The sequence below is a fragment of the Pristiophorus japonicus genome, chromosome 1 (assembly GCF_044704955.1).
Source record: "Pristiophorus japonicus isolate sPriJap1 chromosome 1, sPriJap1.hap1, whole genome shotgun sequence".
Classification (NCBI taxonomy): Eukaryota; Metazoa; Chordata; class Chondrichthyes; family Pristiophoridae; genus Pristiophorus; species Pristiophorus japonicus.
Window position 1 is genome coordinate 470,412,362 of NC_091977.1, and position 15,107 is coordinate 470,427,468.

The 15,107-nt window shown below is 44.1% G+C and overlaps 1 protein-coding gene across 5 annotated transcripts in view; it reads left to right on the forward strand.

Annotated features, from left to right (window-relative positions):
• ints8 (integrator complex subunit 8) overlaps positions 1 to 15,107 on the forward strand; it is a 166,891-nt gene that overhangs the window by 103,151 nt on the left and 48,633 nt on the right. For all 5 annotated transcript variants that reach the window (XM_070894311.1, XM_070894333.1, XM_070894326.1 and 2 more), the window contains 3 exons: positions 6,071 to 6,212; positions 7,561 to 7,631; positions 12,125 to 12,300. In XM_070894311.1, the coding sequence (XP_070750412.1) occupies positions 6,071 to 6,212; positions 7,561 to 7,631; positions 12,125 to 12,300 (389 nt within the window). The remainder of the gene's footprint in view (positions 1 to 6,070; positions 6,213 to 7,560; positions 7,632 to 12,124; positions 12,301 to 15,107) is intronic.

The window sequence follows — 15,107 nt, forward strand, 5'->3', positions numbered from 1 at the left end:
AGTTGAACTAGGCCATTTGCAATCTTAGAGCCCTATTTAATGCTGAGATGAGCTTCAGATCCCATATCTTCTAAATCACAAAGACCTCGTACATCCACTCTGCAACATGCGCACTTCCACCCCACCTCAGCTAACATGCCCCTATCTCAGCCCATCTGCTATTGAAACCCTTATCCATATCCTCATCATCTCCTGACTCGATTACTCTAATACTCTCCGTCCTGGCAAGCTATCCTGACACGTTTCCTGTTCCAGTCATCCATCACCCTGTTAGTGACTAGATAATCTGTTTCAGTGATGTTGGTTGAAGAATATATATTGGCCTGGATACTGGGAGAACTTCCCTGCTCTTCAAAATAGTCCCATAGGATATTCTATGTCCACCGGAGAGGGCAAATGGAAATGTTGGTTTAACGTCTCATCTGAAATATGGTACCTACAACAATACCCCTTCGGCACATTGCTGGAATGTCAGCCTGATTGGTGCTCGAATCTCTAGAGTGGGACTTGAAACTAAAACCTTCTGACTCAGAGGCGTGAGTGCTACCACTGAGCCATGGCTACCAACTAAAACAAGGAAGGTTGCAATAGAGAGGTTGATGATTAGAGAGGATTGTCTGAGAGGATGAGCCTTTTCTTGTATCCTGTTCGAGTGTATAAGGTGTTCGAATGTTGTCAATATGGGAGCAGTGTTCAAATTTTGATGGGCTTTACCTTTATGGAGAGTTAAGAGTTGCCAAGGGGCAAATAAATATTTAGCATGAAAGCAGAAGTCAAGCTTTTTGGAGGCAGCTTTAGTGATGGAAGCAATAAAGAAAGATATGAACTCTGGTGAATCTAATGCATGGATAGCTTTGATGCATAAAACTCAAGATAAGGGCTCATGGGATTGGGGTAATATATTAGCATGGATAGAGGATTGGTTAACAGACAGAAAACAGAGAATAGGGTCATTTTCCGATTGGCAGGCTATAACTAGTGGGGTGTCACAAAGATCAGTGCTTGCGCCTCAGCTATTTACCATCTATATTAATGACTTAATTGAAGGGGCTGCGTGCTATGTATGCACGTTTGCTGACGATACAAAGCTAGGTGGGTAAGTAAGCTGTGAGGATACTGCTTGCAATGGGTTATAGACAGGTTATGTGAGTGGCCAGTAAGGTGCCAGATGGAGTATAATGTGGGAAAATGTGAGGTTAATCACTTTGGTAGGAAGAATAGAAAAACAGAATATTTTTTAAATGGTGAGAAACCATTAAATGTTGGTGTTCAGAGAGATTTAGGTGTCCTCGTACAGGGGAAACAGAAAATTAGCATGCAGGTACAGCAAGCAATTAGGACGGAAAATGGCATGTTGGCCTTTATGACAAGGGGGTTAGAGTACAAGAATAAGGAAGTCTTACTACATTTGTATAGGGCTTTGCTGAGGCCACACCTGGAGTACTGTGCACAGTTTTGGTCTCAACTGAGAAAAAACATACTTGCCTTAGAGGCGATGCAACAAAGATTCACTAGATTGATCCCTGGGATGAGAGGGTTGTCCTATGAGGAGAGATTGAGTCGATTGGGCTTATACTCTCTGGAGTTTAGAAGAATGAGAGGTGACCTCATTGAAACATATAGGATTCTGAGGGGGATTAACAAGGTAGATGCTGAGAGGTTGTTTCCAGTGGCTGGAGAGTCTGGAACTAGGGGGAATAATCTCAGGATAAGGGGTCAGCCATTTAAGACTGAGATGAGGAGGAATTTCTTCACTGAGGGATGCGAATCTTTGGAGTTCTTTACCCGAAAGGGCTGTAGATGCTGAGTTGTTCAGTATGCTCAAGGCTTAGATAGATAGATTTTTCGATTCTAAGGAAATGAAGGGGTATGGGCATCAGGTGGGAAAGTGTTGAGCCATGATCTTATTGAATGGCGGAGCAGGCTCAAAGGGCTGTATGGCCTACCCCTGTTTCTAATTCTTATGTTCTTATGTGGCCTAGTGGGTAACACACTCACCTGAGTCTGAAGGTTACAGCCTGGGTCAGTGACGCAATGGGTAACGCATCTGACAACGGATCAAAAGATTGTAAGTTCGACTCCTATCTGGCTTGAACATTTCACAAAGGCAGGGGGGTGGGAGTAGCTGAGAGTTGGCACGGGCTTGATGGGCTGAATGGCTTTCTTCCGTGCTGTAATCATTCTATAATTCTAAGATTGTGGGTTCAAGTCCCACTCCAAAGACTTGAGTACATATTCCAGATTGACACTTCAGTGCAATACTGAGGGAGTGCTGCATTGTTGGAGATGTCTTACAAAATAATACTGACACTATATAGTATTAATGCCATATATAGATATATCTACCTAATAAATATTGTGAATGCCGTGGCATGTCCATTTGATGAAGTATCCCTCATATTCTTAGAATTCGAAATATATTCATTCACTCATTTTATTTTCAGGAAAAAACAGCCAATCACAAAGCACAGACACATAGCTCATTTAAATTTCAAATCTCAAATAATTTACAGGGTAAACTTCGCTCCTTGGCCTTCCCCTATTTCCTCCCCTCAGTTTTATTTAACTATTATTACATTACTTGCCCCTGCCATGGGTAGGAATAACTAGGAGTTTCCTGGAATCGGGGGTCACTATCCTGAGCACTGCCTTCAGCAGCCCGGGATATGTGATTTAAATCTCCCCCTGCCATGCGCATATGAACAACATACACTGTGTGAGGTAATGTAAATAATTACTAACGGTTAGCCTGGCATTGCGAGTCAGAACCAGGTTAAACGGCAATTTTAAACACTAATTTCCCAGGCTGTTCCACGGAGCATGTCACTAGCTGCTGCTCAGTGCCATCATCCGCAGAGAGCTGCGATCGGAGTTGGGAATCGGGAGCAGAGGGCTCTGTAATCCGGGGTGGGGGGAGCTTTGAATCTGGAGGCTCTAGATTGGGGTGGAGGAGAGGAAGACTGGGCAGTGGGGGATCGAGGAGGAATGGGGAATGGGGGTCGGGGAGCGAGGAAGACTGCAGATGAGGGATTGAGGAGAGATGGGGATTGGGGGCTTGGGGAGCGAGGGAGACTGCGGATGAGGAATCGGGATGAGAGGTCGGGGGAGTACTGGGGAATGGGAGTCTGGGGGGGATTGGGGTTCAAGCCAGGGGCGACAATGGGGCAGGTGTGAGCATTTCCTGCCGAGCTGGGAGCAACAGCAGCAACGTCGTGGTGAGTGGATGTTGCATTGAGTGGAGCAGCTAGTAAAGGGGTGAATGAAATCCAGGGACCTTATTGTGGGTAAATAATGAAAAATTATTTCCACTGGGGGACAAATGGGGAACTAGGTAACGGAAACCAAGGATTCTCACTGGAAGAAACAAGTTGGAAGCGAGGAGGAAAGTTCTTGAACTGAGGGCTGTTAAACCATGGGATCCTTCATCACGTGGCGATTGAGATAGAGACTAAGGGGCCGGGATTGCCCCTTTTTATATCTCCGTTCACGCCTCCGTGCTGCAGCCCCAGGAGCGCCCTTCCAAGGAAGTGGAGCGCCGGAGTTGGTGCTCCGCTTTCTTTTAGGGTCTCACAGCCCAATTCCACGTCGGGGATAGGACTTCCAAGCTAGCGATAAAAGTCCTGGCCCCGGAAGGTTACCGACCCCAATCAAGGTGAGGGGCAATTTCACCCCCTAAATCTTCATTGCAAAGGGAATGGGATAAATATTTGGTCATGTGATCCCGATGTCTTTGTCATGTGATCTGGCATCACATGCTCAGATGTCATGTGGTCAGAATGTCACGTGACCAAACCTCCAGGAATGCCTCCAACCAGAACTGGCAACCCTAGTTATAGTGTTGCCCCTCTGGGGTGCTTGGATTTACTTCCTACTCAATTCCTATAGCTGTATCTATCGGATAGGTCTTCCATCCAGTGTTCTCCACTGTTATATGTATATATGGACCCACTGCCCCTGGTGCTGTTTTTTTAATTTCAAACTTCATGCATACAAGCAATATCAGTCCCGCTGTTATTGGGCCTCCACGCATGTGTGCGCAGACATTGCCGACCAGCCTTGCCTCAAATTAAGAGATGCAATGAAAAAGAAATTGAAGCAGAATGAGCACACAAAGAGGAACACAGAGAAAATGGCGAAAGTAAAGGAGGCGTGGGGAATTGAGAAATTAATGAATGAGTCACCGAAAGAGGAGCAAGGAAGGGGAACAAATGCAACATAAAGTGTGCGAGGAGTATATAGAAAGAAGCAAAGAAAGATGCGCTGAAAACTGCAAAACAGGGAAACAAAGAATTGCAGAGAGAAAGTTACGGGAAGACGAGTCACAATTTATTTTAAAAACATGTCCATTTATAAAGTGACGGGAGACCAAATAGCACAGTACCCTGTACTAAAAATCTTGCATTATTGTTTGTTCCTGTAATATTCTGTGTACTATTATATCATGCTCAAATGTTGTTGTTTGGTCAGTGCTAGTGCAAGTGTCAGCTGTGGGTAGCACACTCGCCTCTGAGCCAGAAGGTTGTGGGTTTAAGTCTCACTCCAGGGACCTGAGCGCACAAAAATCTAGGCTGACACTCCAGTGGAGTGCTGCACTGTCGGAAGTGCCGTATTTCGGACCAGGCCAACATCACCAGCATTGAAGCACTGACCACAGTTGATCAGCTCCGTGGGCAGGCCACATTGTCCGCATGCCAGACACGAGACTCCCAAAGCAACTTCTTCACGGCAAACGAGCCAAAGGTGGGCAGAGGAAACGTTACAAGGACACCCTCAAAGCCTAATTTAAAAAGTTCAACATCTCCACCGACACTAGGAGTTCCTGCCAAAGACCGCCCTAAGTGGAGGAAGTGCATCCGGGAGGGCGCTGAGCACCTCGAGTCTCATTGCCGAGAGCATGCAGAGACCAGGCGCAGGCAGTGGAAAGAGCGTGCGGAAAATCTGCCCCACCCTCCCTTACCCTCAACGACTATTTGTTCCACCTGTGACAGTGACTGTGGCTCTCGTATTGGACTGTTCAGCCACCTAAGAACTCATTCTAAGAGTGGAAGCAAATCTTCCTTGATTCCGAGGGACGGCCTATGATGATGACTTTCAGATGAGATGTTAAACCGAGGTCCCAACTGCTTTCTCAAGTGGACGTAAAAGATCCCATGGCGCTATTTCGAAGAGGAGCAGGGGAGTTATCCCCGGTGTCGTGGCCAATAGTTATCCCTTAATCAACATAACAAAAAAACAGATTATCTGGTCATTATCATATTGCTGTTTGTGGAAGTCTGTTTGTGCGCAAGTTGACTACCGCGTTTCCTACATTACAACAGTGACTGCACTCCAAAAGTACTTCATTGACTATAAAGTACTTTGAGATGTTCAGTGGTCATGAAAGGCGCTATATAAATCCAAGTCTTTCTTTCTATGACATCGTGAACTAATCAGAATCACAAGGCTATCATTTTAAAAAAATTTCTACTTTCATTTTTAGCTTTCTGTTTTTATCAAGTCCTGACCCTTCAAACTTTCTGCTCTGCCTGACCTCAGTCTCCAACCTCTACAAGGTCTTGGCCTTCTCAGTCTCTATATCTGGCCTAGCCTGATCTATCTGCCCTGCCAATCTGACCCCACTTTCAGGAAAATGCAGACCCAATCCAACCCCGTTCCCAGACAGTTCCCGACCTGATCTGACCTGATACTATTCTCAGAGAGAACCTGCCGAAACTCAGCTGTCAGCCAGAAATTCTGGCAGGCCTTCTACTCCAGAAGCTGTTGCTGTTGCATGCTGAAGCTTGTCTGGTTTGAACAGAGAACTGTAATTCTCAGTGATACTTTCCCAAATTTTTATTCATGAGCCCATCATGGAAGATCAGCTGGTACTTTGTAAAAATAGGTAGATATTTGAGATCATGTTCCAAGTTCGAACAGCTTTTCATTGTTATTTTCTGAACCCCCTGAGTGTAGTACCAACGTAATATATCGCCAACAATCATTTATCAGCCACCTATTGACTAGTCATTATTTGTAAATTGTTGGACAATAAAAAGATACAACTGGTGTCTATATTTTTCATTTGTTGCAGAGATAGAAACTTAGAAGAAGTTTGTTTTAAAGTCTGTGCATGCAACACTGTTCGGGATGTCCTGGAGCAGCAAATGATTGGAGTAAGATTCCATCAACTACTGCTGAAACCTAACAAAGGAAGAATTGACTTTCTACTGGAGGTAAGGCCATAAGTGAATATTTTGGTATTTTTTAAATATAAGATCAACTTTCAAAATATAGACTTGATTAATAATGACTCAATTTTGAGCATTATTTGGCCATTTTGATTCTATTCCCAACCTTCCCCCCCCCCCCCGCCCCTCCCTCCACTTCCTTTGACCACTCCAGTTTATGTTTTTTTTTACTCGTGACACAACTGGCCAATGTAACTCTTAAACCTGCGACATGTTCCAGTATTGGACAGATTCATGGATTTCCCTTCCTCAGAAGATCCCTCAGGTACTTGATTCCTCGCTTAACCCGAGATTCAGAATGGTCTGTTCAGAGAATCATAGAAAGATAGATACAGCACAGAAGGAGGCCATTCAGCCCATTATGCCGGTGTCAGCTCTTTGAAAGAACTAACCAGTTAGTCCCATTGCCCTGCACTTGTCTTAAAGCCCTGTAATTCTTTTCCCTTCAAGTATTTATCCAATTCCGTTTTGAAAGTTACTATTTAATCTGCTTCCACCACTCTTTCAGATAGTGCATTCCAGATCACAACTCGCGTTAAGAAAAATCTTTGTGTCGCCTCTGGTTCTTTTGCCAATCACCTTAAATCTGTGTTCTTTGCTTATCGACCCTTCTGCCACTGGAAACAGTTTCTCTTTATTTACCGTTCATGATTTTGAACACCTCTATCAAATTTCCTCTTTCTGAATCTTTTCTGAAATCAAATCAGGTAATGTCCAACTTGATGTGTGAGCCTCAACATTTAAGTACTGCAGTTCTAGTTGTATGAAGCATTTTTGTTTTCATTTTGACCTATTCTTCCCTCCTCCTCTTGCTGAAGTACAATTCAATGAGTACCGGTCACTATCTCATACTTCATCCAAGTGTTCATCCTTTATGTGTGAGTCTAGACATTGAATGGCAATTATTTGCTTGTGGGGTATTAAAGCCAAGTGTGATCCTAACCTTGATCTGTTGCTATGGTGCTTCACAAAAGATAGTGTTACTGTCTTAAAATTATCCTTCCCAGCAACTACAATTGGGTAAGGAGAGATAAATCTATAACAAGTATGCCAGTCCTTTGATAATTTCAATCTTAGGATGCGATCAAGACATGACGCCCAGATACTGACTGTCCAAAAACACACAGAACTGATTGAATTTTGATTGAAAGTTACTCATAGAACTCTTAGGAAAAGAGTAAGTTTAGTGCAGATTTGCCTATGTATGAAGCATTAAGCGCAGCAAACTGACTTTTATCTAATAAACTTATAAAATAATTGCCATGACCAATGTATGGTATTGTGTTATCATGATAAAAATATATATGTGAGATTATCATTTTTGATATCTTAGGCATGTGCACGGTCATTAAACCTGGATCAAGCTTCAGAAGATTCCAAAAGAAGGATGGCTGCTTTCTTAAAGTAAGTGCTTTTTAGAAAAATATATACTTATCAATGTTTCCTTAGTAAGATAGTAAGAGTTTCTACAGGTACATAAAAAGGAAAAGAGTGGCTAAAGTAAATGTTGGCCCTTGGAGGATGAGACTGGGGAATTAATGGGAATAGGGAAATCGCAGAGACTTTGAACAAATATTTTGCATCAGTCTTCAGGTAAGAATATCCCAATAGTGGATAATCGAGGGGCTATACTGTCACTAAAGAAGTAGTACTCATTAAAAATAATGGGACTAAAAGCGGACAAGTCCCCTGGACCTCATGGCTTGCATCCTAGGGTCTTAAAAGAAGTGGCTGCAGAGATATTGAATGCAATGGTTGTAATTTACCAAAATTCCCTGGATTCTGGGGAGGTCCCAGCGAATGGAAAACTGCAAATGTAACGCCTGTATTTGAAAAAGGAGGCAGACAGAAAGCAGGAAACTATAGACCAGTTAGCCTAACATCTGTGGTTGGGAAAATGCTGGAGTCCATTATTAACGAAGTAGTAGCAGGACATTTGGAAAAGCATGTTTCAAGCAGAGTCAACATGGTTTTATGAAAGGGAATCAGGTTTGACAAATTTGCTGGAGTTCTTTGAAGATGTAATGAGCAGGGTGGGTAAAGGGGAACCAGTGGATGTGGTGTATTTAGATTTCCAGAAGGCATTGGATAAGGTGCCACATAAAAGGTTATTGCACAAGATAAAAGTTCACGGGGTTGGGGGTAATATATTAGCATGGATAGAGGATTGGCTAACTAATAGAAAACAGAGATTCGGGATTAATGGGTCATTTTCCGGTTGGCAAACAGTAACTTGTGGAGTGTCGCAGGGATCGGTGCTGGGGCCTCCACTATTTACAATCTATATTAATGACTTGGATGAAGGGACCGAGTGTAATGTAGCCAAGTTTTCTGATGATACAAAGATGGATGGGAGAGCAAATTGTGAGGAGGACACAAGAAATCTGCAAAGGGATATAGACAGGCTAAGTGAGTGGGCAAACATTTGGCAGATGAAGTATAATGTGGGAAAATGTGAGGTTATCCACTTTGGCAGAAAAAATAGAAAAGCAAATTATAATTTAAATGGAGAAAAATTGCAAAATGCTGCAGTACAGAGGGACCTGGGGGTCCTTGTGCGTGAAACACAAAGAGTTAGTATGCAGATATAGCAAGTAATCAGGAAGGGAAATGGAATGTTGGCCTTTATTGCAAGGGGGGGGGGGGAGAAAGAGTATAAAAGCAGAGAAGTCCTCTACAACTGTACAGGGTATTGGTGAGGCCACATCTAGAGCACTGCTACAGTTTTGGTCTCCATATTTAAGGAAGGATATACTTGCATTGGAGGCTGTTCAGAGAAGCTTCACTGGGTTGATTCCGGAGATGAGGGAGTTGACCTATGAAGATAGGTTGAGTAGGTTGGGCCTTTACTCATTGGAGTTCAGAAGAATGAGAGGTGATCTTATCAAAACATCTAAGATACTGAGGGGGCTCGACGAGGTGGATGCAGAAAGGATATTTCCACTCATAGGGGAAACTAAAACTAGGGGGCATAGTCTCAAAATAAGGGCCCGCCCATTTAAAACTAAGATGAGGAGGAATTTCTTCTGAGGGTTGTAAATCTGTGGACTTCTCTGCCCCAGAGAGCTGTGGAGGCTGGGTCATTGAATATATTTATGGCGGAAATAGACCAATTTTTGAGCGATAAGGGAATAAAGGGTTATGGGGAGTGGGCAGGGAAGTGGAGTTGAGTCTATGATCAGATCAGCCATGATCTTATTAAATGGCGGAGCAAGCTCGAGGGGCCAAATGGCCTACTCCTGCTCCTATTATGTTCTTTGTCTAATTTCTATCTTGCTTCATCTCAACAAACTGAACAGCTGAAGGATTATAGAGTCATCTACTTCAATCATTATTGAGAATTTTTTTTAAAAGGTATTATTTTTTCCTTTTCATATCTTGTTGTCCCTGCTCCACTAAGGGGACCAGGCAGACACGCTCTTCTCCAGTGATGCTTTGAGGCTAAATGTCAAGGGCAGTACAAGAGTACTCGGTGACAACGACTCGGGGACTTTTTTTGTTCCTCAGATCCTATGGAGAAGTGCTTTTTTTCTGCTTGGTTCTTCTCTCGTGAGCGCAGCTGCAATTGGGGACTCCGTGAAGCAGAGGGATCAAACCTGCATCTTACCACATGTGGGTGCTGTAACGTGCTATCTTTTGGATCTTATTTTTTTAATTCAAGTTCTTGTGAGTGAATCCTGTGAAAATCCATTTTAGGCAGTAGCATGGGGAGTAGTTGAGCTAAGGTAACACTAGTCTATGTGTCTGTTACACCATATTGAGATCTCTATCTGCTGGTCTCAGACATGAGATTTGCATGCCAGAATTTGGTAGATGTATTTGGGGCAGCTTAATCCACCATTCTGAAAATTTCATAATACAAAATCAACAATTGCTTGTCTGAAATAAAAAGAAAAAATGCAAGAAATCTCAGCAGGTCAGGCAGCATCTGTGGAGAGAAACAGAGTTAACGTTTCAGATCTGTGACTCTTCATCAGAACTGGAAAGGTTCGAGATGTAACAGATTCTTAAGGAAGTGCAGGGGTAGTGAAAGGGGGAGGCGAGAAGGAACAAAGGGGAAGGTCTGTGATGGGGTGGAAGTCAGAAGAGATTTAGGGGCCGAAATTAGTCGTCCGCCCATTTCTCGACGGTTAGCCGGTGGTATGTAGTTTCATACTGCCGGGTACCGCTGAGGCAGACTCAGCTCCACTTCCCTGCCCGCTCCCCATAACCCTTTATTCTGTTATCACTCAAAAATCTGTTATCATTGGTCCTGGCTGTCCTGAGCGGTGTGTCAGCGGAGTGCGACGGACGGTCTGCTGCTGCAGTGCAGGGTAAGCTGCCTGGGACTTGGGACTCTTCAGGTAATGAGTTCTGCGCATGCGCGTTCTTCCATCGACATCCATCTCTCCACCCACCCCCCCGGACAGGATCAGTCCGGAGGCCAGAGACTGCCAATGTCGGGTCACAGATAAGTGTCTCGAGGAACGTTTAGATTTTTAATTGTTTTGTGCAGTGTTTTTGAATTATTTATAATACCTATATATTTATTTATTTATTTACCCAGTTTTATGGGAGCGGGGGTGTAATAGATCTCTGGGGGGGGGCGGGGGAGGGGTGGGTAGAATTCGATCTCTGGGGGGATTAGATCTCGGGGGTGGGGGAGAGGATTAGATCTCTGGGGGGATTAGATCTCGGGGGGGGGGGGGTGGCGCGGGGGAGAGATTAGATCGGGGGGGTGGAGGTGAGGGGTTAGATCTATGGGGGGGGGTGGAGGATTAGATCTCCGTGGGGGGGGTGGAATTAGATCTCTCTGGGGGGGGGATTCGATCTCTGGGGCGGGGAGGACTAGATCACTGGGGGAATTAGATCACTCTGGGGAGGGGGGGAGGACTAGATCGCTTGGGGGGGGGGGGAAGAGAGAGAAATAAATCGCTTGGGTGGGGGGGCAAAGAGGAACATTGTAGTTTACATACCATCGGCATTAAACTGCCTTTTTTCAGAGGGTGCAGCTTCGATGGTATGTCGGCAGTATGCTACAAATGTCAGACTTTTGGGTGGTCTGGGGTGCTCTGTGTGGGAGGACGGTATGCATGCCGCCCAGCGGTATGGTGCCGATGAATTTCCCGCAGGACGGTATGTTGGTATTTTTCGATCAATTTTGCGATTTTGGGTGGTATGTCGGCGGTCCGCGGGCCAACCAATTTTGGGCCCTTAAGGGACAAAAAGGATGATGGCCAAAAATGAGATAGTAATGGCACAAGTTAAGATGGGGTGTGAATGGCAGAATCATCACCAGCTGCCATGGGAAAGAGAAAAATAGGGGAGGGGGGTTGTAAAAAAAAAAGAGGAAAGGGAAAAAAATATGGGCAGAGGTTATGGTCTGAAATTGTTGAACTCGATGTTGAGTCCAGAAGGCTGTTAAGTGCCTAAACGAAAGATGAGGTGCTATTCCACGAGTTTGCATTGAGCTTCATTGGAACTATGCAAGAGGTCGAGGATGGAGAGGTCGGAGTGGAGCAGAGAATTAAAGTGACAGGCAACCGGAAGCTTTATCTGAATTGAATAAAGAATAAAAATTGAACATTTGTGTTTTTATTTCGAACTGCTACGATCTTAAGTTCTAAATAACCAGGGAAAAGTACTACTGTGGTCTGTGTTTCTCTTCGTACAGTGTTGAGCTCGAGGCCCATTGCATTGTTTACTATTCTAACTCTGAGAGAGATGTCGAATGAGTCTCTCCAGATATGGGAACAGTATTGAACTCGGGATGGACTTGTGCCCTGCATTGTGATGCGCATTCGCTACTTAGAGAGCGCATGAACCATCTTGAGTGATTCGTTAGAATGGTTTTAGGCAGAAAATCTGATGCAAAGTTTTACATCTTAATTCATCTGCTTTTGTTAACACTTCTACAGGAATTTATGCCAAAGTTTGGATGATCCTCAGTTTGTTTTCATGATTTCCTCACATGATATGTGTATGAGACTGTTGAAGGATGAAGAGCGGAAACTACTACTTGATCAAATGAGAAACAGATCACCTCGTGTTAATCTCTCTACTAAGCCATTGACTGTTTTCTATGATATACCAGGTGAGTGCTACGGAATCTATATTAAACTTCAAAATATTGCTGAATATAACAATAGTTGTTCAAATCTTTTTGACTTCTTTGAATCAGTCAGTATAGTTCTATATTTCACAGTTTTTCTCCTGAGTGATGGTACAGTTTCACAAGTGCTGACAGCCCTTTGATTCCACCCCTGCCCCCTCTCCCCAACTTGGCTGTGAGCCGAGTCAATGAGTGTCTGTTGGATTGTGTGAAACATAGAAACATAGAAAATAGGTGCAGGAGTAGGCCATTCGGCGCTTCGAGCCTGCACCGCCATTCAATGAGTTCATGGCTCAACATGCACTTCAGTACCCCATTCCTGCTTTCTCGCCATACCCCTTGATCCCCCTAGTAGTAAGGACTACATCTAATTCCATTTTTGAATATATTTAGTGAATTGGCCTCAACAACTTTCTGTGAGAATTCCACAGGTTCACCACTCTCTGGGTGAAGAAATTTCTCCTCATCTCGGTCCTAAATGGCTTACCCCTTATCCTTAGACTGTGACCCCTGGTTCTGGACTTCCCCAACATTGGGAACATTCTTCCTGCATCTAACCTGTCTAAACCCATCAGAATTTTAAACGTTTCTATGAGATCCCCTCTTATTCTTAACTCCAGTGAATACAAGCCCAGTTGATCCAGTCTTTCTTGATATGTCAGTCCGTCATCCCAAGAATCAGTTTGGTGAACCTTCGCTGCACTTCCTCAGTAGTAAGAATGTCCTTCCTCAAGTTAGACCAAAACTGTACACAATACTCCAGGTGTGGCCTCACCAAGGACCTGTACAACTGTAGTAACACCTCCCTGTCCCTGTACTCAAATCCCCTCACTATGAAGGCCAACATGCCATTTGCTTTCTTAACCGCCTGCTGTACCTGCATGCCAGCCTTCAATGACTGATGTACCATGACACCCAGGTCTCGCTGCACCTCCCCTTTTCCTAATCTGTCACCATTCAGATAATAGTCTGTCTCTCTGTTTTTACCACCAAAGTGGATAACCTCACATTTATCCACATTATACTTCATCTGTCATGCATTTGCCCACTCACCTAACCTATCCAAGTCACTCTGCAGCCTCATATCATCCTCCTCTCAGCTCACACTGCCACCCAACTTGGTGTCCTTCGCAAATTTGGAGATACTACATTTAATCCCCTCGTCTAAATCATTAATGTACAATGTAAACAGCTGGGGCCCCAGCACAGAACCTTGGGGTACCCCACTAGTCACTGCCTGCCATTCTGAAAAGTACTCCTACTCTTTGCTTCCTGTCTGACAACCAGTTCTCAATCCACGTCAGCACACTACCCCCAATCCCATGTGCTTTAACTTTGCACATTAATCTCTTGTGTGGGACCTTGTCGAAAGCTTTCTGAAAGTCCAAATACACCACATCAACTGGTTCTCCCTTGTCCACTCTACTGGAAACATCCTCAAAAAATTCCATTAGATTTGTCAAGCATGATTTCCCTTTCACAAATCCATGCTGACTTGGACCTATCATGTCACCTCTTTCCAAATGCGCTGCTATGACATCCTTAATAATTGATTCCATCATTTTACCCACTACCGATGTCAGGCTGACCGGTCTATAATTCCCTGTTTTCTCTCCCTCCTTTTTTTTTTAAAGTGGGGTTACATTGGCTACCCTCCATTCCATAGGAACTGATCCAGAGTCTATGGAATGTTGGAAAATGACTGTCAATGCATCCGCTATTTCCAAGGCCACTTAAGTATTCTGGGATGCAGTCCATCAGGCCCTGGGGATTTATCGGCCTTCAATCCCATCAATTTCCCCAACACAATTTCCCGACTAATAAGGATTTCCCTCAGTTCCTCTTTCTTACTAGATCCTCTGACCCCTTTTATATCCGGGAGGTTGTTTGTGTCCTCCTCAGTGAATACCGAACCAAAGTACTTGTTCAATTGGTCTGCCATTTCTTTGTTCCCCGTTATGACTTCCCCTGATTCTGACTGCATGGGACCTACGTTTGTCTTTACTAACCTTTTTCTCTTTACATATCTATAGAAGCTTTTGCAGTCCGTCTTAATGTTCCCTGCAAGCTTCCTCTCGTATTCTATTTTCCCTGCCCTAATCAAACCCTTTGTCCTCCTCTGCTGAGTTCTAAATTTCTCCCAGTCCCTATGTTCACTGCTATTTCTGCCAATTTGTATGCCACTTCCTTGGCTTTAATATTATCCCTGATTTCCCTTGATAGCCACGGTTGAGCCACCTTTCCTTTTTTATTTTTACGCCAGACAGGGATGTACAATTGTTGTAGTTCATCCATGCGGTCTCTAAATGTCTGCCATTGCCCATCCACAGTCAACCCCTTAAGTGTCATTCGCCAATCAATCCTAGCCAATTCACGCCTCATACCTTCAACGTTGCCCTTCTTTAAATTCTGGACCATGATCTCTGAATTAACTGTTTCATTCTCCATCCTAATGTAGAATTCCACCATATTATGGTCACTCTTCCCCAAGGGGTCTCGCACAACGAGATTGCTAATTAATCCTCTCTCATTACACAACACCCAGTCTAAGATGGCCTTCCCCCTAGTTGGTTCCTCGACATATTGGTCTAGAAAACCATCCCTTATGTACTCCAGGAAATCCTCCTCCACTGTATTGAAAGGCTTCACATCTGAGTCTAAATCTGTCCTTTCCCAATGCCCACAAACTCTGACTTTCCAATGTTGCTGGCTAATTTTACATTCAGCTAGCCTAGGGATGGTGAGACCAGATGTGGTGCTGACATCTCTGCTCTCAGATCAAAAATTTA